General features: G+C 38.9%; 3 protein-coding genes and 1 pseudogene across 4 annotated transcripts; all 4 read left to right on the top strand.

The window, feature by feature from the left end:
• Positions 1-3,290: 3,290 nt before the first annotated feature.
• LOC306703692 (olfactory receptor 10K2-like) lies at positions 3,291-4,208 on the top strand (the record flags this gene model as incomplete). The annotated part of the gene is made up of 1 exon (XM_079169746.1): positions 3,291-4,208. One exon carries the CDS (start codon positions 3,291-3,293, stop codon positions 4,206-4,208), a length of 918 nt encoding a protein of 305 aa, XP_079025872.1.
• Positions 4,209-9,942: 5,734 nt separating this feature from the next.
• Positions 9,943-10,807, top strand: LOC306703695 (olfactory receptor 10K2-like; annotated as a pseudogene). The gene has a single exon. The product of its transcript is annotated as an olfactory receptor 10K2-like (transcript).
• Positions 10,808-16,235: 5,428 nt separating this feature from the next.
• LOC306703582 (olfactory receptor 10K2-like) lies at positions 16,236-17,153 on the top strand (the record flags this gene model as incomplete). Its single annotated transcript, XM_079169584.1, has 1 exon — positions 16,236-17,153. One exon carries the CDS (start codon positions 16,236-16,238, stop codon positions 17,151-17,153), a length of 918 nt encoding a protein of 305 aa, XP_079025710.1.
• Positions 17,154-21,432: 4,279 nt separating this feature from the next.
• Positions 21,433-22,350, top strand: LOC306704453 (olfactory receptor 11A1-like; the record flags this gene model as incomplete). The annotated part of the gene is made up of 1 exon (XM_079170813.1): positions 21,433-22,350. The coding sequence occupies one exon, from the start codon at positions 21,433-21,435 to the stop codon at positions 22,348-22,350; it is 918 nt and encodes a 305-aa protein (XP_079026939.1).
• Between the last annotated feature and the right edge of the window lie 2,960 nt (positions 22,351-25,310).

The raw sequence follows: 25,310 nt of genomic DNA, 5'->3' as shown, positions 1-25,310 counted from the left end.
GGAGTAATTCCCCCCTCCATAGATCATAGTTCAATGAGGATAACTCACTCGTTTTAATGAAAAATACATGTTCAAACAATTTTTTAGGTACATTGGAAAAACCCAGATGTAAATTGTATTAGTCTACCATAACATGTATTTTTCTCTAAATTATTTTTACATTTTGAAACTTTATTTTTTTCATGGGGTGATGTAGATAAATGGAGATGAGACACCTCTGCTGTTCAGGGTCATATTGACCCGCTCACTCAAAATCAAGCCAAATGAGTCATAAGGATTTGTATTGAAAGTAAACTTTACTCATGTTTACTTATAGTGTTAAGAAACAGACATTTACAAAAATTAACAAGATATGAACACAATGAACAAGGTGTGTGTGTGTGTGTGTGTGTGTGTGTGTCTACACAGCACACGAGTGACATGTCGTCACAGTGTGCTTTGTGCAAATACATGTTGCCACTGTCTTTATAATATTTTCAGCAGACAGTCTTGGCTGACGTGTATTGAGTGAGGATGAACACTGTATTTCAAAATGTTTTGACACGAATGTCTCGCTTGGAGGAACAGGTATATCAGTTTCCTCATCTGATGGGTCATAATCAGCACCATTATAATCTGAATTGACCTCAAGATGGTCTTCATCTTCAGACACATCCGCCTCTATTTCACTGTCGTGAACAAGGATGTGCTCCAGAGCCTCCAGGGCTGTCATCCTTTTGTTTCTGTTGCTCATGTGGTCCTCCAGTAAGCTGCTGTGTTACATGTATCTGCAGAGTGTAATGTTGGTAGGACTCCCAAGCAACCCTTTCGTATGTTTCTCCCCTGTGTGTGTGTGTGTGTGTGTGTGTGTGTGTGTGTGTGTGTGTGTGTGTGTAATGGGGTGAAACATGTTGGGAGGAGTAAGAAATATTTTGTCTCACATTTTCAAAGAAAGAAATGGTCTAAACTTGACTCCACTTTCACTGCCGGGTCAAATTGACCCGAACATCATCTCTGTAATATAAACCTGCAGAAGGGGGGGGGGGGGGGGTTGCAAATACATGATATTTTTATTTAATTTTTTTCAAGTTTCATACAGAAAAAGTACTTTAACATATTTTTTCTAGATTTTCAAACTTTGAAACGGGTCAATTTCACCCGCAACATAACAGGAGGGTTAATACTGTATGATGAGGAATATTGGGGAATTTGCTAACATGTGGATACAATATATAAAAACCTGGGTGTGCTATGCTGCTATACTTTGGTGTCATTTACGGGCACGCTGCTTCAGTCCTCTGTGCTCTCTTATGAATTATGAAGTTTATTCTTTTAAGTGCTGAGGCCACCATGACCAAGGACAAGGAGTTTTGTTGAAAATAATTGGTTTGGCTGTGATCCATCAAGGAGCAACAATGTTTAACATAATATATTGTACATACGTATAGTTTTGCATCTACTATGAACTTATCATCATGATTCTCCGAAAAGCAATATGACACTATGAAGGAGTTGTAACAGTGCGTTTATAAGTATGCTCATTCCGACTAGAGGATGTAGAGGGCAAATGCATAATATTGTGTTCAGCAAAAAACATCAACTTGATGCATCAGGTCAGTGTTTTGAGAAAGGACACCTGCCTTGTAAACTCCTATGGGTACTCCATCCGGTACGAAGAATCTTTCACTCCAACATAAGAAAACATTTCTCGCAAATATGGCCACGGGTGTTGGTCTTCGTTACCACCGTCTTTTGTTGTGGGAGCAGCAGGTGCTTCCACTTCTGGTTCCATCATGAAATCAGTCATCGTAGAGTGGAATTCTACTCATGTAGTCGCTCGCTAGCTAGCATCCTGGGCATCACTGGGAATCAAAAAAACGCGGCTTTGAGAGCACTTGTTTGCAGTTGCGCATTAACGTGATTAACCAAAGATTTAACTTGCAAGCTAGGTCTGCTGATTCAGCAAACCTGCTTGCTTGCAGTCTGTGTTCCACCACAGTCCCCGACGTTGGTCTCATGATTCATTTTTTTTCTAAAGATAGATTTGATTTTGTAGTGAGTAACGAAGGTTTCAGGGGAAATGTATCGGAGTCAAAGTATCACTTTTCTTTGCAAAATGTAGTGAAGTAAAAGTGAAAGTCAACAGAAATATGAATAGTAAAATAAAGTACAGATATCCAAAAAAACAACTTAAGTACAGTAACAAAGTATTTCTACTTGTTGCTGTCGTATTTCCTTACTCTGCATAGTCAACTATTGGCTCGTCTGCGACTGAAGTACCCCAATAGTGAGACACACACACACTGTTGGAGCTCCCACAGGTCAATGTCAACTGAAGCTGTGTCAGTCAAGGACAGCCTAGCTGTTCAAAGAGGTGAGGATCTCCCTTTGAATTGTCATTCCATCATCATCATCATCATCATTTCTTCATCCCATCATTGGATCATCAGCAGTTCCCTTCACCACCACCACCAGGGTCAAGACTTAGCTGGGAATATTAGTCAGTGATCACAGCATCATTACCTCCTTTAATATACTAACAGAAGATTGAGTATAATCTCTTCACTATTTATCTCACCATGCATGTGTAGTAAATATTTACTCTCAGTGAGTTCTATCCTGATTGAAATAGTTTTAGTCTTACTAGTGCAGTGCTCGTTCAAAACATGTCTGTTCAGAATGAGCTGAATCCTTGCCCTGTGGTGTTGCTGCTTTCAGCTTTCTCAAGTGAGAAACTTGAGTCCAGATAAATACGTCTGCCATGACATACTTCTGTCACACACCCAAGACACGGCTACTCACGGTCTAAAACAGGTGAAATTAGCCTACAGTGTGGTTCACTGGTAAAAAACACCAGGGGCAAACTTTACTGTTCTGCAGCAACCTGGGCTTGGAACGCACAACTAAAAAGGCCCCAAACAGCTTTAGGTTTATTATGATGTTTAGATATACTGCTCGATGGAACATTAACTACAAACACCACAAGTGCTCCAACAAAACAATAAATGCACAAGCACATACAGCTTGAATGTTGTTGTGAATAGATGATGCCATAAAAAACATCTATGACTTCATGTCTCTAGAATCAAGTTGTTTACCGAACTCATTCTTTGGAGAGTTTAATGAGATCCATGGAGGGAGAAATAGTCTGATAAAGACTTCCCACCGACTCCAACAGATCCCTTTCTAGTTCCTGTTTGCCAGATCACACCAGAGCATATCAAGGTCAGGTACTGAAGACTGAATCAGACAATTTAGTGCTGGTTACATGAGCTTTATTATTTGTTATCATCTTATTTGATATATCAATAATGGATAATAGATTAAATGTGACATATATAACTTTTGATGGGCATGTGGAAGTGCACAGATATAGATATCTTTATTTTGTGATCATGTTTACGATGTATATTTTAATAATTAGCAGTAATTTCACTATTGTGAGCATCATAGTGATTCACAAATCCCTCCATGAGCCAATGTACATTTTCATTGCAGCTTTGTTAATCAACTCTGTTCTTTTCAGCACTGTTATCTACCCAAAGCTTTTGATTGACTTTTTATCAGAGAAACAGATCATATCTTATCCAGCCTGTCTCTTCCAGTGGTTTAGTTATTATTCTCTAGGTTGTTCAGAGTTCTTCCTGTTGTCGGTCATGGCCTATGATAGATATGTGTCTATATGTAACCCTCTGCAATATTCAACCATCATGAGAAGAACTACTGTTAATATGTTCCTGATCTTTCCTTGGATTCTGCCTGCTTGTGAGTTTTCAGTACTGATATTACTGAGTGCTAAAAAAGAAATCTGTACGTTTCATTTGAAAGGAATACATTGCAACAGCACAGTTCTCAAACTTCACTGTGTAAGTTCAAGACTGCTTAATATTTATGGCTTGGTTGTTTTTGTGAGTGCTGTCCTTCTCCCTGTGCTCTTTATATTTTTTACATACACCAGGATACTTGTAATATCCTATCGATGTAGAGGAGTCAGGAGAAAAGCTGCACAGACCTGTTTACCCCATCTGCTGGTTCTAATCAACTTTTCCTGTTTAAGTGCATATGATGTACTTCTTGCTCGACTGGAAGTTGATTTTCCCAAAATTGTACGTTTGATAATGACTTTACAAATAGTAATATACCATCCTCTTTTTAATCCAATCATTTATGGACTAAAAATGAGAGGAATTTATGATCACCTTAAGAGGCTCTTCTGTAAAAGAGTCTAATGTATTCACACTGATAAATGTTGTACAGTCATCATTTTGTGTCATAATAATGCAGAGATGTGATAACTTTGAACATTAAAAAGACTTGTTTCTGATAGAATAATGCAGAGAGAATCTTCCACTTCAACCATGTAATACAAGTACTGAGCAATTCACTGCAGTTTTTCAAAAGCAAAAAGGTAATGGTTAAGTCTAGTAGATAACCACAACTTAAGACATTTTACAGTTTGATTATAGTTACCGGTGATGACATGAACATTGTCTTCAAGTGTATTGATAAAGTTTATAACAGCCCTGAAATAAGCATAACATCAGATGAGAGAAGCCTTTATCAATCCCTGGAGGGCAACCCAGTGTTTTAGCAGCACAATACAGAAATAAATACAAATAAGAGAAGTAAAAATAAGTATTATAATATAGTACGTGGTGCAGTGAGTTGTGATCGGGCAGTGGTTGTTATGTTATGGAGGAGGGTGGGGGTTGTGATGAAATGAATGCATGTCACGATTTTAAAATGAACAACCTTGAAAGCAAGAGCATGTGTCTGATTTGACAGTGTGTGTAAGTTAAATTGAGTTTTGTGCCCTGAGAGAAGCGTTTTTTATTTTATGGTTAAAATAAACAATTAAACCAACTGTTGTTTCCGTCAAGTTCATATTTTATCATGACTCCATCTTGAGTAAATAATCAAATTTATAAAAGAGTACATTTTTTATATGTGGGCTGGATTCAAAAAGCGCAACATTTTAATGATCTTAAAAGTACTGCTGAAAATATCTTTTATATTATATTTGACTGTTTCTAATCTGTAGTCAGCTGGGATATTTTTGAAAAAGCTCTTTCATGTACACACCATTGTGATATCCAAGTCTTTACTCGTGCGTTATTTCATCCATTATGTTTAAATAATAATCGTATAACATTGACAACACATTATTGTTTCTATGTGTGGTGAATTTTTCAAGAGGGAGGTAAACAGAGTGGTTTCAAGCTGATACTTTCAGTGTTTTCTAACCCTCTTCTAATGTTTATGACTGTGTAGTAGTAAAACAAACAGCTCTCAATAAATACTATGCCTAGACAGATAACTATACAGACATAATGATTAATTTACAGTTGAATCACCTTCATAATAAAATAAAGCTGTGATCAAAACTACTTGGATGATGCACTGAGTGGGGGCCAGCTCCCTGAACTGGTGGAGGAGTCCTGAGGGAAAGATGAGAACAAGATAGGAAGAAAAGAGTCTAATTACAAATTCTGATTCCTTGTCCTCTAAACAGACATTCCTCCAACCTTTATCCATCAGGATGTTGACTCTGGAGCAGGAAAAACTCAGGAAAACTCATAGTGAAGTTAGGGCTCAATCAATTAGAGATATATTTTAGAAAAGTTGCAGTTTTAATTTCATCAAGCTGATATTCTTCTGTACATGCAGTGCTTTACTGTCACCGCCCGGTGCCAGCCAACACCAGGACAATAACTGATGAATTCAACTCTTTCAGTCAGTGTTCTTGCAGCATGCACAATGTGGGTTTGAATCATTTTCAATTCAAATAATAATAAAAACGTTGCATAAGTCATTTTCTCTTATATGCAAATTACTGACATAAAAAGTGTGAAGCTGCTTCCACAGTGTTTTAAGCATTTACAGAACATCTGAGTTTCTGGGCTTAGTCGTTACTCGGGATGCCCCCCGGGAAAAAAACTGGAACTGGTTCTAGATTTGTAAAACCCGGAGTATTGATAAGGTCCGGAGTTAACGGTTCTACTATCAATACGTTGAAAGTTACGGAGTGAGATCTCCAGGAAATAGCAGCATCACAAACCTCCTCTCTCTGTCTCTGTGTCTTTGTACGAGGGCCAGAGTCGTGCTCTCACCGACTCCGGCTCAGTACAGCGTGAGACACACATCATGGCAGAGACAACAAAAAGATTGGAATTGTGGCTACATTTTACTCGAGTACATGCTGATAACTCCGTCAAAAAAGCAAAAAAAAAAACAAGTGAGGGAGTTAATACCAGCAATTTGTCACAACGTTTGGCGAACAAGCAGAACATAAATATGCAGGAATGCAGTTTTCTGCTGTTTGGCGAGCAGCCGTCCATTCTTGTCCACTGCAACATAATCGATGCCACGTGGAGTTCGCCAATAATAACAGGCTAATATATGGAAGCTAATCGCTTAGCTAATTGTTTATCTGCAAATTTACATTCAAGACTTTCGAGTTTTTTTTGCTGCTCACTAAAGACTATTTTTATGCATGTAGTATCTTGGAAACTTCCGGTTCAGGTAACCGTCCTGTTGTGATGATGTCAGCAATGTGCGCCAGAGTGTGAAACACAAGAACAATAAAGATGGACGCCCTATGATACAAACTGGTATCATTCGTTTTACTTAGACACTTAAATGTCAGTAGAAACAGAATACTACAATGCATACAAGAACAATAAAGTGATGTTGAGTCTTTTATGAAGTAATTGTCTTTTTTTCTCAACAAATAATCAAAAAGAACCGATAAGGAAACTAAAACCGATAAGCAGCATCAAATAAATTAGAGTACCAGTATCCTATAGTATGTTTCCAGTATAGTTACATTTGATTACCGGAGTCAAATTCTTTGTCTGTGGACACATACTTGGCAAATAAAGCTGATTCTGATGAAGGCTTGGAGACGGCTGGAGTATTTACAGGACCTGGTTTCACATCAGCTCAACCCTCCAGGATCTCTAACATCTTTTTGGTTTCAAATCAAGTTCTATGTGACTTTTAAAACTCTCTTCTTAATCTTCAAGTGAGTTCATAAGCTGAACCGTAAATAGCTCCCATAGGGCTCAGTAAAACCACATTTTGCCCTTGAAGCACAACTCACAGACAGTAAGGTAAAAACAACGACTACTGGATAGATTATGATATGCAATGACAAAAATAAGCAGTCATACCTGGAAAACAAGTACCAAAAAGGCAGGCAGGGAAGTACAGGAGCTCATGTGGGTTTGGTAGTAAGGAGACTGGGTCTGGTGGGAAAACACTGAAGGCTACTCCTGGTGAGACTGTGAATGGCAGCATCTGAAATGACAGGTGAGTTACTAACAAGGCAGTTAGAAATGTACAGTAAAAGAGATAAAAAAATTAAAGAGCTGGCAGATGCTATGACACCAACATTCACTTTTATTCAGGTCTCAGCAAGAAAAGCAGAATCAAACAATACAAATCTAATAACTGATTTCATCAAATACTTAAATCAGTAGCACTCACTTATCCAGGGTTTTGTTTGTGTTTAATATTACGTTTTGTTAAATACACATTGAAATCAAAACAGATATGTATTGTTTTTGTCCTGTCGAGGTGAGGAAGACTTCTTACAGTCTCATTCATCCACAAATCTCTGTCTCCCTCTCTCTTCGGCTTACACTCTAATCAGCTGATTATTGGCGTTCACTCTTAAACTCAACAACCAGATTCTGCCACAATCTCCTTGAGCCAATCACATCGTTGCTGTCAAATTTAAAAACTGCTCTCCTCTCTGCTGCTGTCAGTCATTTCATCATCAGAACCGTTTATTTCGCCAGAGTATGTTGCACATACAAGGAATTTTACATGGTGGATGGTGCACAACATTAAAATATAAAATATTTCAATTTGCAATAAAATATAAAATAAAGTGTACAGACAAACAGATAACAGTACTTTAAACACGTGTGATGTAAGTGTAATGTAAAAGTGTCAAGTGTATTTAAATATGAAGGGATGTGCAGGGGAGTGACATGTAGGAAATTGTCCTGGGGATGTCAGAGTCAGTGGGGGTCTCGGGCTTTGTTCATGAGTCCAGCTGAAGATGGGAAAAAACTGTTCATGTGGCGTGAGGTCTTGGTCCTGATGGACCGCAGCCTCCTGCCAGATGGAAGGGGCTTGAACAGTTTGTGTCCAGGGTGAGAGGGGTCAGCTATCTTTCTTGCTCGCTTGTGGGTCCTTGAAGCGAACCAGTCCTGGAGGGACGGCAGATTGCAGCCAATCACCCTCTCGGCAGAGCGAATGATGCGCTGCAGTCTGCCCTTGTCCTTGGCTGTGGCTGCAGCGTACCAGACCGTGATGGAGGAGCAGAAGATGGACTCAATGATGGCTGTATAGAAGTGCACCATCATTGTCTTTGGCAGGTTGAATTTCAGGAAGTACATCCTCTGCTCAGCCTTCTTGGTGATGGAGCTGATGTTAAGCTCCCACTTGAGGTCCTGGGATATGATAGAGCCCAGGAAGTGGAAGGACTTCACAGCGTCGACCGGGGAGTGACACAGGGTGATGGGGGCAGGTATGGCTGCATTCTTCCGGAAATCCACAACCATCTCCACTGTCTTTAGAGCATTGAGGTCTAGGTTGTTCAGACCGCACCAGGTCACCAGATGGTCAATCTCCCACCTGTAGGCGGACTCATCCCAACCAGAGATGAGTCCAATGAGGGTGGTGTCATCCGCAAGCTTCAGGAGCATGACGGACTGTTGACTGGAGGTGGAGCTGTTAGTGTACAGGGAGAAGAGCAGAGGGGAAAGAACGCAGCCTTGGGGGGGAACCAGTGCTGATGGTCCGGGAGGCTGAGATATTTTTTCCCAGCTTCACGTGTTGCTTCCTGTCAGACAAGAAGTCTGTGATCCACTTGCAGGTGGAGTTGGGCATGTGCAGCTGGGAGACCTTGTCATACAGCAGAGACAAGATGATGGTGTTAAAGGCAGAGCTGAAGTCCACTAACAGGATCCTGGCGTAGGTTCCTGAGCAGTCCAGATGCTGAAGGTTGAAGTGAAGGGCCATGTTGACAGCGTCGTCTACAGACCTGTTGGCTCTGTCCACATCATAGTTATTTCTTCATCCCATCATTGGATCATCAGCAGTTCCCTTCTAGACTTTGCGGAAAACATTAGTGATCACAGCATCATTACCCCCTTTAATATACTACGTCACTGTGGAGTATAATCTCTTCACTATTCATCTCACCATGCATGTGTAATAAATATGTTTTCACTCCAAGTGAATTCTCTCCTGATTGAAATAGTTTCAGTCTTACTAGTGCAGTGCTCGTTCAAAACATGTCTGTTCAGAATGAGCTGAATCCTTGGCCTGTGGTGTTGCTGCTTTCAGCTTTTTCAAAACAACTGAACACTGTGCTTTCTTGAGTCCAGAGAAAAACTTCTTCCATGACATACTTGTGTCAAACACCAAAGACACGGCTACTCACAGTCTAAAACAGGTAAAATTGTCCTACAGCGTGGTTCACTGGTAAAAAAAACACCAGGGGCAAACTTTACCGTTCTGCAGCAACCTGAGCTTGGGACGCACAACTAAAAAGGCCCCAAACAGCTTTAGGTTTATTATGATGTTTAGATATACTGCTTGATGGAACATTAACTACAAACACCACAAGTGCTCCAACAAAACAATAAATGCACAAACACATACAGCTTGAATGTTGTTGTGAATAGATGATGCCATAAAAAACATCTATGACTTCATGTCTCTAGAATCAAGTTGTTTACCGAACTCATTCTTTGGAGAGTTTAATGAGATCCATGGAGGGAGAAATAGTCTGATAAAGACTTCCCACCGACTCCAACAGATCCCTTTCCAGTTCCTGTGTTTGCTGGATCACACCAGAGCATATCAAGGTCAGGTACTGAAGACTGAATCAGACAATCTAGTGCTGGTTACATGAGATTTATTATCATCTCATTTGATATATCATTCATGGATAATAGATATAATTTGACATATATAACTTTTGATGGGCATGTGGAAGTGCGCAAATATAGATATCTTTATTTTGTGATCATGTTTACGATGTACATTTTAATAATTAGCAGTAATTTCACTATTGTGAGCATCATAGTGATTCACAAATCCCTCCATGAGCCAATGTACATTTTCATTGCAGCTTTGTTAATCAACTCTGTTCTTTTCAGCACTGTTATCTACCCAAAGCTTTTGATTGACTTTTTATCAGAGAAACAGATCATATCTTATCCAGCCTGTCTCTTCCAGTGGTTTAGTTATTATTCTCTAGGTTGTTCAGAATTCTTCCTGTTGGCGGTCATGGCCTATGATAGATATGTGTCTATATGTAGCCCTCTGCATTATTCAATCATCATGAGAAAAACAACTGTTCATATGTTCCTGATTGTTGCTTGGATTCTGCCTGCTTGTCAGGTTTCAGTAGGAATATTATTGAGTGCTAAAAAAGAAATCTGTACGTTTCATTTGAAAGGAATACATTGCAACAGCACAGTTCAAAAACTTCACTGTGCGAGTTCAAGACTGATTAATATTTATGGCTTGGTTGTTTTTGTGAGTGCTGTCCTTCTCCCTGTGCTCTTCATATTTTTTACATACACCAGGATACTTGTAATATGCTATCGATGTAGAGGAGTCAGGAGAAAAGCTGCACAGACCTGTTTACCCCATCTGCTGGTTCTAATCAACTTTTCCTGTTTAAGTGCATATGATGTACTTCTTGCTCGACTGGAAGTTGATTTTCACAAAATTGTACGTTTGATAATGACTTTACAAATGATAAGTTATCAACCTTTATTTAATCCAATCATTTATGGACTAAAAATGAAAGGAATTTATGAACACCTTAAGAGGCTCTTCTGTAAAAGGGTCTAATGTATAACCAATGATAAATGTTGTCCAGTCATCGTTTTGTGTCATAATAATATAAAGATGTGATAACTTTGAACATTTACAGACTTGTTTCTGATATAATAACGCACAGAGAATCTTCCACTTCAACAATGTAATGATAAGTACTGAGCAATTCACTGCAGTTTTTCAAAAACCCAAAAGGTAATGGTTAAGTCAAACAGATAACTACGACTTAATCAAACATTTTTATTTTATGGTTAAAATAAACAATTAAACCAACTGTTGTTTCCGTCAAGTTCATATTTTATCATGACTCCATCTTGAGTAAATAATCTAATTATAAAAAAGTAAATTTGTTATATCTGGGCTGGATTCAAAAAGCGCAACATTTTAATGATCTTAAAAGTACTGCTGAAAATATCTTTTATATTATATTTGACTGTTTCTAATCTGTAGTCAGCTGGGATATTTTTGAAAAAGCTCTTTCATGTACACACCATTGTGATATCCAAGTCTTTACTCATGCGTTATTTCATCCATTATGTTTAAATAATAATCGTATAACATTGACAACACATTAATGTTTCTATGTGTGGTGAATTTTTCAAGAGGGAGGTAAACAGAGTGGATTCAAGCTGATACTTTCAGTGTTTTCTAACCCTCTTCTAATGTTTATGACTGTGTAGTAGTAAAACAAACAGCTCTCAATAAATACTATGCCTAGACAGATAACTATACAGACATAATGACTAATTTACAGTTGAATCACCTTCATAATAAAAATAAAGCTGTGATCAAAACTACTTGGATGATGCACTGAGTGGGGGCCAGCTCCCTGAACTGGTGGAGGAGTCCTGAGGGAAAGATGAGAACAAGATAGGACGAAAAGAGTCTAATTACAAATTCTGATCCCTTGTCCTCTAAACAGACATTGCTCCAACCTTTATCCATCAGGATGTTGACTCTGGAGCATCCCTTCACAGGAAAACTCATAGTGAAGTTAGGGCTCAATCAATTAGAGATATATTTTAGAAAAGTTGCAGTTTTAATTTCATCAAGCTGAGATTCCTCTGTACATGCACTGCTTTACTGTCACCTCCGGGTGCCAGCCAACACCAGGACAATAACTGATGAATTCAACTCTTTCAGTCAGTGTTCTTGCAGCATGCACAATGTGGGTTTGAATCATTTTCAATTCAAATAATAATAAAAACGTTGCATAAGTCATTTTCTCTTACATGCAAATTACTGACATAAAAAGTGTGAAGCTGCTTCCACAGTGTTTTAAGCGTTTACAGAACATCTGAGTTTCTGGGCTTAGTCGTTACTCGGGATGCCCCCCGGGAAAAAAACTGGAACTGGTTCTAGATTTGTAAAACCCGGAGTATTGATAAGGTCCGGAGTTAACGGTTCTACTATCAATACGTTGAAAGTTACGGAGTGAGATCTCCAGAAAATAGCAGCATCACAAACCTCCTCTCTCTGTCTCTGTGTCTTTGTACGAGGGCCAGAGTCATGCTTTACTCTGACACACTCTCACCGACTCCGGCTCAGTACAGCGTGAGACAAACATCATGGCAGAGACAACAAAAAGATTGGAATTGTGGCTACATTTTACTCGAGTACATGCTGAGAACTCCGTCAAAAAAGCAAAAAAAAAACAAGTAAGGGAGTTAATACCAGCAATTTGTCACGTTTGGCGAACAAGCAGAACATAAATATGCAGGAATGCAGTTTTCTGCTGTTTGGCGAGCAGCCGTCCATTCTTGTCCACTGCAACGTAATCGATGCCACGTGGAGTTCGCCAATAACAACAGGCTAATATATGGAAGCTAATCGCTTAGCTAATTGTTTAGCTGCAAATTTACATTCAAGACTTTGGAGTTTTTTTTGCTGCTCACTAAAGACTATTTTTATGCATGTAGTATCTTGGAAACTTCCGGTTCAGGTAACCGTCCTGTTGTGATGATGTCAGCAATGTGCGCCAGAGTGTGAAACACAAGAACAATAAAGATGGACGCCCTATGATACAAACTGGTATCATTCGTTTTACTTAGACACTTAAATGTCAGTAGAAACAGAATACTACAATGCATACAAGAACAATAAAGTGATGTTGAGTCTTTTATGAAGTAATTGTCTTTTTTTCTCAACAAATAATCAAAAAGAACCGATAAGGAAACTAAAACCGATAAGCAGCATCAAGTAAATTAGAGTACCAGTATCCTATAGTATGTTTCCAGTATAGTTACATTTGATTACCGGAGTCAAATTCTTTGTCTGTGGACACATACTTGGCAAATAAAGCTGATTCTGATGAAGGCTTGGAGACGGCTGGAGTATTTACAGGACCTGGTTTCACATCAGCTCAACCCTCCAGGATCTCTAACATCTTTTTGGCTTCAAATCAAGTTCTATGTGACTTTTAAAACTCTCTTCTTAATCTTCAAGTGAGTTCATAAGCTGAACCGTAAATAGCTCCCATAGGGCTCAGTAAAACCACATTTTGCCCTTGAAGCACAACTCACAGACAGTAAGGTAAAAACAATGACTACTGGATAGATTATGATATGCAATGACAAAAATAAGCAGTCATACCTGGAAAACAAGTACCAAAAAGGCAGGCAGGGAAGTACAGGAGCTCATGTGGGTTTGGTAGTCAGGAGACTGGGTCTGGTGGGAAAACACTGAAGGCTACTCCTGGTGAGACTGTGAATGGCAGCATCTGAAATGACAGGTGAGTTACTATCAAGGCAGTTAGAAATGTACAGTAAAAGAGATAAAAAAATTAAAGAGCTGGCAGATGCTATGACACCAACATTCACTTTTATTCAGGTCTCAGCAAGAAAAGCAGAATCAAACAATACAAATCTAATAACTGATTTCATCAAATACTTAAATCAGTAGCACTCACTTATCCAGGGTTTTGTTTGTGTTTAATATTACGTTTTGTTAAATACACATTGAAATCAAAACAGATATGTATTGTTTATGTCCTGTCGAGGTGAGGAAGACTTCTTACAGTCTCATTCATCCACAAATCTCTGTCTCCCTCTCTCTTCGGCTTACACTCTAATCAGCTGATTATTGGCGTTCACTCTTAAACTCAACAACCAGATTCTGCCACAATCTCCTTGAGCCAATCACATCGTTGCTGTCAAATTTAAAAACTGCTCTCCTCTCTTCTGCTGTCAGTCATTTCATCATCAGAACCGTTTATTTCGCCAGAGTATGTTGCACATACAAGGAATTTTACATGGTGGATGGTGCACAACATTAAAATATAAAATATTTCAATTTGCAATAAAATATAAAATAAAGTGTACAGACAAACAGATAACAGTACTTTAAACACGTGTGATGTAAGTGTAATGTAAAAGTGTCAAGTGTATTTAAATATGAAGGGATGTGCAGGGGAGTGACATGTAGGAAATTGTCCTGGGGATGTCAGAGTCAGTGGGGGTCTCGGGCTTTGTTCATGAGTCCAGCTGAAGATGGGAAAAAACTGTTCATGTGGCGTGAGGTCTTGGTCCTGATGGACCGCAGGCTCCTGCCAGATGGAAGGGGCTTGAACAGTTTGTGTCCAGGGTGAGAGGGGTCAGCTATCTTTCTTGCTCGCTTGTGGGTCCTTGAAGCAAAAAAGTCCTGGAGGGACGGCAGATTGCAGCCAATCACCCTCTCGGCAGAGCGAATGATGCGCTGCAGTCTGCCCTTGTCCTTGGCTGTGGCTGCAGCGTACCAGACCGTGATGGAGGAGCAGAAGATGGACTCAATGATGGCTGTATAGAAGTGCACCATCATTGTCTTTGGCAGGTTGAATTTCAGGAAGTACATCCTCTGCTCAGCCTTCTTGGTGATGGAGCTGATGTTAAGCTCCCACTTGAGGTCCTGGGATATGATAGAGCCCAGGAAGTGGAAGGACTTCACAGCGTCGACCGGGGAGTGACACAGGGTGATGGGGGCAGGTATGGCTGCATTCTTCCGGAAATCCACAACCATCTCCACTGTCTTTAGAGCATTGAGGTCTAGGTTGTTCAGACCGCACCAGGTCACCAGATGGTCAATCTCCCACCTGTAGGCGGACTCATCCCAACCAGAGATGAGTCCAATGAGGGTGGTGTCATCCGCAAGCTTCAGGAGCATGACGGACTGTTGACTGGAGGTGGAGCTGTTAGTGTACAGGGAGAAGAGCAGAGGGGAAAGAACGCAGCCTTGGGGGGGAACCAGTGCTGATGGTCCGGGAGGCTGAGATATTTTTTCCCAGCTTCACGTGTTGCTTCCTGTCAGACAAGAAGTCTGTGATCCACTTGCAGGTGGAGTTGGGCATGTGCAGCTGGGAGACCTTGTCATACAGCAGAGACAAGATGATGGTGTTAAAGGCAGAGCTGAAGTCCACTAACAGGATCCTGGCGTAGGTTCCTGAGCAGTCCAGATGCTGAAGGTTGAAGTGAAGGGCCATGTTGACAGCGTCGTCTACAGACCTGTTGGCTCTGTCCACATCATAGTTATTTCTTCATCCCATCATTGGATCATCAGCAGTTCCCTTCTAGACTTTGCAGAAAATATTAGTGATCACAGCATCATTACCCCCTTTAATATACTACGTCACTGTGGAGTATAATCTCTTCACTATTCATCTCACCATGCATGTGTAATAAATATGTTTTCACTCCAAGTGAATTCTCTCCTGATTGAAATAGTTTCAGTCTTACTAGTGCAGTGCTCGTTCAAAACATGTCTGTTCAGAATGAGCTGAATCCTTGGCCTGTGGTGTTGCTGCTTTCAGCTTTCTCAAAACAACTGAACACTGTGCTTCCTTGAGTCCAGAGAAAAACTTCTTCCATGACATACTTGTGTCAAACACCAAAGACACGGCTACACACAGTCTAAAACAGGTAAAATTGTCCTACAGCGTGGTTCACTGGTAAAAAAAACACCAGGGGCAAACTTTACCGTTCTGCAGCAACCTGAGCTTGGGACGCACAACTAAAAAGGCCCCAAACAGCTTTAGGTTCATTATGATGTTTAGATATACTGCCTGATGGAACATTAACTACAAACACCACAAGTGCTCCAACAAAACAATAAATGCACAAGCACATACAGCTTGAATGTTGTTGTGAATAGATGATGCCATAAAAAACATCTATGACTTCATGTCTCTAGAATCAAGTTGTTTACCGAACTCATTCTTTGGAGAGTTTAATGAGATCCATGGAGGGAGAAATAGTCTGATAAAGACTTCCCACCGACTCCAACAGATCCCTTTCCAGTTCCTGTGTTTACTGGATCACACCAGAGCATATCAAGGTCAGGTACTGAAGACTGAATCAGACAATTTAGTGCTGGTTACATGAGCTTTATTATTTGTTATCATCTTATTTGATATATCAATAATGGATAATAGATTAAATGTGACATATATAACTTTTGATGGGCATGTGGAAGTGCACAGATATAGATATCTTTATTTTGTGATCATGTTTACGATGTACATTTTAATAATTAGCAGTAATTTCACTATTGTGAGCATCATAGTGATTCACAAATCCCTCCATGAGCCAATGTACATTTTCATTGCAGCTTTGTTAATCAACTCTGTTCTTTTCAGCACTGCTATCTACCCAAAGCTTTTGATTGACTTTTTATCAGAGAAACAGATCATATCTTATCCAGCCTGTCTCTTCCAGTGGTTTATAAATTACTCTCTAGGTTGTTCAGAGTTCTTCCTGTTGGCGGTCATGGCCTATGATAGATATGTGTCTATATGTAACCCTCTGCAATATTCAACCATCATGAGAAAAACTACTGTTCATATGTTCCTGATCTTTGCTTGGATTCTGCCTGCTTGTGAGTTTTCAGTACTAATGTTACTGAGTGCTAAAAAAGAAATCTGTAAGTTTCATTTGAAAGGAATACTTTGCAACAGCACAGTTCTCAAACTTCACTGTGTGCGTTCAAGACTGCTTAATATTTATGGCTTGGTTGTTTTTGTGAGTGCTGTCCTTCTCCCTGTGCTCTTCATACTTTTTACATACACCAGGATACTTGTAATATCCTATCGATGTAGAGGAGTCAGGAGAAAAGCTGCACAGACCTGTTTACCCCATCTGCTGGTTCTAATCAACTTTTCCTGTTTAACTGCATATGATGTACTTCTTGCTCGACTGGAAGTTGATTTTGGCAAAATTGTACGTTTGATAATGATTTTACAAGTGGTAATATACCATCCTATTTTTAATCCAATCATTTACGGACTAAAAATGAGAGGAATTTATGAACACCTTAAGAGGCTCTTCTGTAAAAGAGTCTAATGTATTCACACTGACAACTGTGTACAGTCAGTGCTTTGTGTCATAATAATGTAAAGATGTGATAACTTTAAACATTTAAAGACTTGTTTCTGATATAATAATGCGCAGAGAATCTTCCACTTCAACAATGTAATAAGTACTGAGCAATTCACTGCAGTTTTTCAAAAACCCGAAGGTAATGGTTAAGTCTAACAGATAACCACGACTTCATCAGACATTTTCCAGTTTGATTTTAGTTCCCGGTGATGACATGACCATTGTCTTCAAGTGTATTGATAAAGTTTATAACAGCCCTGAAATAAGCATAAGCTCAGATGAGATAAGCCTTTATCAATTCCTGGAGGGCAATCCACTGTTTTAGCAGCACAATACAGAAATAAATACAGATAAGAGAAGTAAAAATAAGTATTATAATATAGTATGTGGTGCAGTGAGTTGTGATCGGGCAGTGGTTGTTATGTTATGGAGGAGGGTGAGGGTTGTGATGAAATGAATGCATTTCAATATTTCAAATGAACAACTTTGAAAGCAAGAGCATGTGTCTGATTTTGCAGTGTGTGTAAGTTAAATTGTAGTTTTGTGCCCTGAGAGTCAAAGTGTTGTGCTGTTGTTTTATAGTAGAAATGAACAATTACAGCAACTGTTGCTTTTGTCAAGTTAATATTTTATCATTATTACTCCATCTTGAGTAAATAATCTAATTTGTCATTGTCAGCTGGAATATTTTTGAAAAAGCTCTTTCATGTACACACCATTGTGATATCAAAGTCTTTACACTTGTGCGTTATTTCATCCATTATGGATGAATAATAATCATATAACATTGACAACACATTAATGTTTCTATGTGTGGTGAACTTTTCAAGAGGGAGGTAAACAGTGGATTGAAGTTTATACTTTCAGTTTTTTAACCCTCTTCTAATGTTTATGACTGTGTAGTAGTAAAACAGACAGCTCACAATAAATACTATTTCTAGACAAATGACTATGCAGACATGATAATTAATTTACAGTTTAATCACCTTCATAATAAAAAAAAGCTGAGATCAAAACTACATGGATGTTGCACTGAGTGGGGGCCAGCTCCCTGAACTGCAGAGAAGTCCTGAGGGAAAGATGAGAACAAGATAGGAAGAAAAGAGTCTAATTACAAAGTCTGATCCCTTGTCCTCTAAACAGACATTCCTCCAACCTTTATCCATCAGGATGTTGACTCTGGAGCAGGAAAAACTCAGGAAAACTCATAGTGAAGTTAGGGCTCAATTAATTAGAGATATATTTTAGAAAAGTTGCACTTTTAATTTCATCAAGCTGAGATTCCTCTGTACATGCAGTGCTTTACTGTCACCTCCCGGTGCCAGCCAACACCAGGACAATAACTGATGAATTCAACTCTTTCAGTCAGTGTTCTTGCAGCATGCACAATGTGGGTTTGAATCATTTTCAATTAAAATAGGGAAAGCCTAAAAACGTTGCATAAGTCATTTTCTCTTATATGCAAATTACTGACATAAAAAGTGTGAAGCTGCTTCCACAGTGTTTTAAGCGTTTACAGAACATCTGAGTTTCTGGGCTTAGTCGTTAATCGGGATGCCCCCCGGGAAAAACACAGGAACTGGTTCTAGATTTGTAAAACCCGGAGTATTGATAAGGTCCGGAGTTAACGGTTCTACTATCAATACGTTGAAAGTTACCGAGTGAGATCTCCAGAAAATAGCAGCATCACAAACCTCGTCTCTGTCTCTGTGTCTTTGTACGAGGGCCAGAGTCATGCTTTACTCTGACACTCTCACACCGACTCCGGCTCAGTACAGCGTGAGACACACATCATGGCAGAGACAACAAAAAGATCGGAAGTGTGGCTATATTTTACTCGAGTAGATGCTGAGAACTCAAACTGTCAAAAATGCAAAAAAACATTTAAGGGTGTTGTTACAAGCAATTTGGCAAACAAGCACATAAATCTGCAGAAATGCAGTTTTCTGCTGTTTGGCGAGCAGCCGTCCATCCTCGTCTACTGCAGGTAACGTTAGCGATGCCATGTGGAGTTTGCCAATAACAACAGGCTAATATATGGAAGCTAATCGCTTAACTAATTGTTTAGCTGCAAATTTATGTTCAAGACTTTGGAGCTTTTTTTGCTGCTCACTAAAGACTATATTTATGCATACAAGAATAATAAAGCAATGTTGATTCTTTTATTGATTAATTGTCTTTTTTTCTCACAAAATAATCAAAAATAACCGATAAGGAACCTAAAACCGATAAGCAGCATCAAGTATATGTGAGTACTATCGTATAGTATGTTACTAGTATAGTAACATTTGATTTGGCATTATTTGATCAGCTCTGCTGTCCTCGTTCTTATGTCTATTTCTGTGTAAGTACATTGACAGCAAGTCAGTAACCGGAGTCAAATTCTTCATCTGTGGACACATACTTGGCAAATATAGCTGATTCTGATGCTGATGAAGGCTTGGACAGGCTCTAGTATTTACAGGACCTGGTTTCACATCAGCTCAACCCTACAGGATCTCTAGCATCTTTTTGGTTTCAAATCAAGTTCTATGTGACTTTTAAAACTCTTTTCTTAATCTTCAAGTGTGTTCATAAGCTGAACCGTAAATAGCTCCCATAGGGCTCCATAAAACCACATTTTGCCCTTGAAGCACAACTCACAGACAGTAAGGTAAAAACAACGACTACTGGATAGATCTGATAGGCAATGACAAAAGTAAGCAGTCATACCTGGAAAACAAGTACCAAAAAGGCAGGCAGGGAAGTACAGGAGCTCATGTGGGTTTGGTAGTCAGGAGACTGGGTCTGGTGGGAAAACACTGAATGCTACTCCTGGTGAGACTGTGAATGGCAGCATCTGAAATGACAGGTGAGTTACTAACAAGGCAGTTAGAAATGTACAGTAAAAGAGATAAAAAAGTAAAGAGCTGGCAGATGCTATGACACCAACATTCACTTCTATTCTTATTTCGAAAAAAAGCAGAATCAAATAATACAACTCCAATAAATTATTTCATCAAATACTTAAATCAGTAGCACTCACTTATCCAGGGTTTTGTTTGTGTTTAATATTACGTTTTGTTAAATAAATATTGAAATCAAAACAGATATGTATTATTTATGTCCTGTCGTGGAGAGGAAGACTCTTCTTACAGTCTCATTCATTCACAAATCTCTCTGTCTCCCTCTCTCTTCGGCTTACACTCTAATCAGCTGATTATTGGCGTTCACTCTTAAACTCAACAACCAGATTCTGCCACAATCTCCCTGAGCCAATCACATCGTTGCTGTCGAATATTTTATTTGCTCTCCTCTCTGCTGCTGTCAGTTGTCACTTCATCAACATAGTCATTTCGTCATCCCATCATTGGATCATCAACAGTTCCCTTCACCACCACCACCACCAGGGTCTAGATCTTACGGTGAATATTAGTGATCACAGCATCATTACCCCCTTTAATATACTACATCACTATGGAGTATAATCTCTTCACTATTCATCTCACCATGCATGTGTAATACATATTTTTTTACTTCAAGTCAATTCTCTCTTCATTGAAATAGTTTCAGTCTTACGAGTGCAGTGCTCGTTCAAAACATGTCTGTTCAGAATGAGCTGAATCCTTGGCCTGTGGTGTTGCTGCTTTCAGCTTTCTCAAAACAACTGAACACTGTGCTTCCTTGAGTCCAGAGAAATACGTCTGCCATGACATACTTGTGTCACACACCAAAGACACGGCTACTCACGGTCTAAAACAAAAGTGAAATTAGCCTACAGTGTGGTTCACTGGTAAAAAAACACCAGGGCCAAATTTTATCGTTCTGCAGCAACCTGAGCTTGGGACGCACAACTAAAAAGGCCCCAAACAGCTTTAGGTTTATTATGATGTTTAGATATACTGCTTGATGGAACATTAACTACAAACACCACAAGTGCTCCAACAAAACAATAAATGCACAAGCACATACAGCTTGAATGTTGTTGTGAATAGATGATGCCATAAAAAACATCTATGACTTCATGTCTCTAGAATCAAGTTGTTTACCCAACTCATTCTTTGGAGAGTTTAATGAGATCCATGGAGGGAGAAATAGTCTGATAAAGACTTCCCACCGACTCCAACAGATCCCTTTCCAGTTCCTGTGTTTGCTGGATCACACCAGAGCATATCAAGGTCAGGTACTGAAGACTGAATCAGACAATCTAGTGCTGGTTACATGAGATTTATTGTTTGTTATCATCTCTTTTTATATATCATTCATGGATAATAGATATAATTTGACATATATAACTTTTGATGGGCATGTGGAAGTGCACAGATATAAATATCTTTATTTTGTGATCATGTTTACAGTATATATTTTAATAATTAGCAGTAATTTCACTATTGTGAGCATCATAGTGATTCACAAATCCCTCCATGAGCCAATGTACATTTTCATTGCAGCTTTGTTAATCAACTCTGTTCTTTTCAGCACTGCTATCTACCCAAAGCTTTTGATTGACTTTTTATCAGAGAAACAGATCATATCTTATCCAGCCTGTCTCTTCCAGTGGTTTAGTTTTTACTCTCTAGGTGGTTCAGAATACTTCCTGTTGGCGGTCATGGCCTATGATAGATATGTGTCTATATGTAACCCTCTGCAATATTCAACCATCATGAGAAAAACAACTGTTAATATGTTCCTGATTGTTGCTTGGATTCTGCCTGCTTGTCAGGTTTCAGTACTAATATTATTGAGTGCTAAAAAAGAAATCTGTACGTTTCATTTGAAAGGACTACTTTGTAACAGCACAGTTCAAAAACTTCACTGTGTGCGTTCAAGACTGCTTAATATTTATGGCTTGGTTGTTTCGGCGAGTGCTGCACTTCTCCCTGTGCTCTTCATACTTTTTACATACACCAGGATACTTGTAATATCCTATCGATGTAGAGGAGTCAGGAGAAAAGCTGCACAGACCTGTTTACCCCATCTGCTGGTGCTAATCAACTTTTTCTGTTTAACTGCATATGATGTACTTCTTGCTCGACTGGAAGTTGATTTTGGCAAAATTGTACGTTTGATAATGATTTTACAAGTGGTAATATACCATCCTATTTTTAATCCAATCATTTACGGACTAAAAATGAGAGGAATTTATGATCACCTTAAGAGGCTCTTCTGTAAAAGAGTCTAATGTATTCACACTGATAAATGTTGTACAGTCAGTGCTTTGTGTCATAATAATGCAGAGATGTGATAACTTTGAACATTTAAAGACTTGTTTCTGATATAATAATGCACAGAGAATCTTCCACTTCAACAATGTAATAAGTACTGAGCAATTCACTGCAGTTTTTCAAAAACCCGAAGGTAATGGTTAAGTCTAACAGATAACCACGACTTCATCAGACATTTTCCAGTTTGATTTTAGTTCCCGGTGATGACATGACCATTGTCTTCAAGTGTATTGATAAAGTTTATAACAGCCCTGAAATAAGCATAAGCTCAGATGAGATAAGCCTTTATCAATTCCTGGAGGGCAATCCACTGTTTTAGCAGCACAATACAGAAATAAATACAGATAAGAGAAGTAAAAATAAGTATTATAATATAGTATGTGGTGCAGTGAGTTGTGATCGGGCAGTGGTTGTTATGTTATGGAGGAGGGTGAGGGTTGTGATGAAATGAATGCATTTCAATATTTCAAATGAACAACTTTGAAAGCAAGAGCATGTGTCTGATTTTGCAGTGTGTGTAAGTTAAATTGTAGTTTTGTGCCCTGAGAGTCAAAGTGTTGTGCTGTTGTTTTATAGTAGAAATGAACAATTACAGCAACTGTTGCTTTTGTCAAGTTAATATTTTATCATTATTACTCCATCTTGAGTAAATAATCTAATTTGTAATTGTCAGCTGGAATATTTTTGAAAAAGCTCTTTCATGTACACACCATTGTGATATCAAAGTCTTTACACTTGTGCGTTATTTCATCCATTATGGATGAATAATAATCATATAACATTGACAACACATTAATGTTTCTATGTGTGGTGAACTTTTCAAGAGGGAGGTAAACAGTGGATTGAAGTTTATACTTTCAGTTTTTTAACCCTCTTCTAATGTTTATGACTGTGAAGTGTTAGTAAAACAGACAGCTCACAATAAATACTATTTCTAGACAAATGACTATGCAGACATGATAATTAATTTACAATTGAATCACCTTCATAATAAAAAAAAAGCTGAATCATTTTCAATTCAAATAATAATAAAAACGTTGAAATGCAGTTTTCTGCTGTTTGGCGAGCAGCCGTCCATCCTCGTCTACTGCAGGTAACGTTAGCGATGCCATGTGGAGTTTGCCAAAAACAACAGGCTAATATATGGAAGCTAATCGCTTAACTAATTGTTTAGCTGCAAATTTATGTTCAAGACTTTGGAGCTTTTTTTGCTGCTCACTAAAGACTATTTTTATGCATACAAGAATAATAAAGCAATGTTGATTCTTTTATTGATTAATTGTCTTTTTTTCTCACAAAATAATCAAAAATAACCGATAAGGAACCTAAAACCGATAAGCAGCATCAAGTATATGTGAGTACTATCGTATAGTATGTTACTAGTATAGTAACATTTGATTTGGCATTATTTGATCAGCTCTGCTGTCCTCGTTCTTATGTCTATTTCTGTGTAAGTACATTGACAGCAAGTCAGTAACCGGAGTCAAATTCTACATCTGTGGACACATACTTGGCAAATATAGCTGATTCTGATGCTGATGAAGGCTTGGACAGGCTCTAGTATTTACAGGACCTGGTTTCACATCAGCTCAACCCTCCAGGATCTCTAGCATCTTTTTGGCTTCAAATCAAGTTCTATGTGACTTTTAAAACTCTTTTCTTAATCTACAAGTGAGTTCATAAGCTGAACCGTAAATAGCTCCCATAGGGCTCAGTAAAACCACGTTTCGCCCCTGAAGCACAACTCACAGATAGTAAGGTAAAAACAACGACTACTGGATAGATCTGATAGGCAATGACAAAAGTAAGCAGTCATACCTGGAAAACAAGTACCAAAAAGGTAGGCAGGGAAGTACAGGAGCTCATGTGGGTTTGGTAGTCAGGAGACTGGGTCTGGTGGGAAAACACTGAAGGCTACTCCTGGTGAGACTGTGAATGGCAGCATCTGAAATGACAGGTGAGTTACTAACAAGGCAGTTAGAAATGTACAGTAAAACAAATAAAAAAGTAAAACGCTGGCAGATGCTATGACACCAACATTCATTTTTATTCAGGTCTCAGCAAGAAAAGCAGAATCAAACAATACAAATCTAATAACTGATTTCATCAAATACTTAAATCAGTAGCACTCACTTATCCAGGGTTTTGTTTGTGTTTAATATTACGTTTTGTTAAATACATATTGAAATCAAAACACATATGTATTGTTTATGTCCTGTCGAGGTGAGGAAGACTTCTTACAGTCTCATTCATCCACAAATCTCTGTCTCGCTCTCTCTTCGGCTTACACTCTAATCAGCTGATTATTGGCGTTCACTCTTGAGCTCAACAACCAGATTCTGCCACAATCTCCTTGAGCCAATCACATCGTTGCTGTCAAATTTAAAAACTGCTCTCCTCTCTGCTGCTGTCAGTCATTTCATCATCAGAACCGTTTATTTCGCCAGAGTATGTTGCACATACAAGGAATTTTACATGGTGGATGGTGCACAACATTAAAATATAAAATATTTCAATTTGCAATAAAATATAAAATAAAGTGTACAGACAAACAAATAACAGTACTTTAAACACGTGTGATGTAAGTGTAATGTAAAAGTGTCAAGTGTATTTAAATATGAAGGGATGTGCAGGGGAGTGACATGTAGGAAATTGTCCTGGGGATGTCAGAGTCAGTGGGGGTCTCGGGCTTTGTTTATGAGTCCAGTTGAAGATGGGAAAAAACTGTTCATGTGGCGTGAGGTCTTGGTCCTGATGGACCGCAGCCTCCTGCCAGATGGAAGGGGCTTGAACAGTTTGTGTCCAGGGTGAGAGGGGTCAGCTATCTTTCTTGCTCGCTTGTGGGTCCTTGAAGCAAAGAAGTCCTGGAGGGATGGCAGATTGCAGCCAATCACCCTCTCGGCAGAGCGAATGATGC

Source organism: Pholis gunnellus (assembly GCF_910591455.1).
Source record: "Pholis gunnellus genome assembly, chromosome: 12".
Classification (NCBI taxonomy): Eukaryota; Metazoa; Chordata; class Actinopteri; order Perciformes; family Pholidae; genus Pholis; species Pholis gunnellus.
This window is presented reverse-complemented; position numbering and strand designations above follow the sequence as displayed.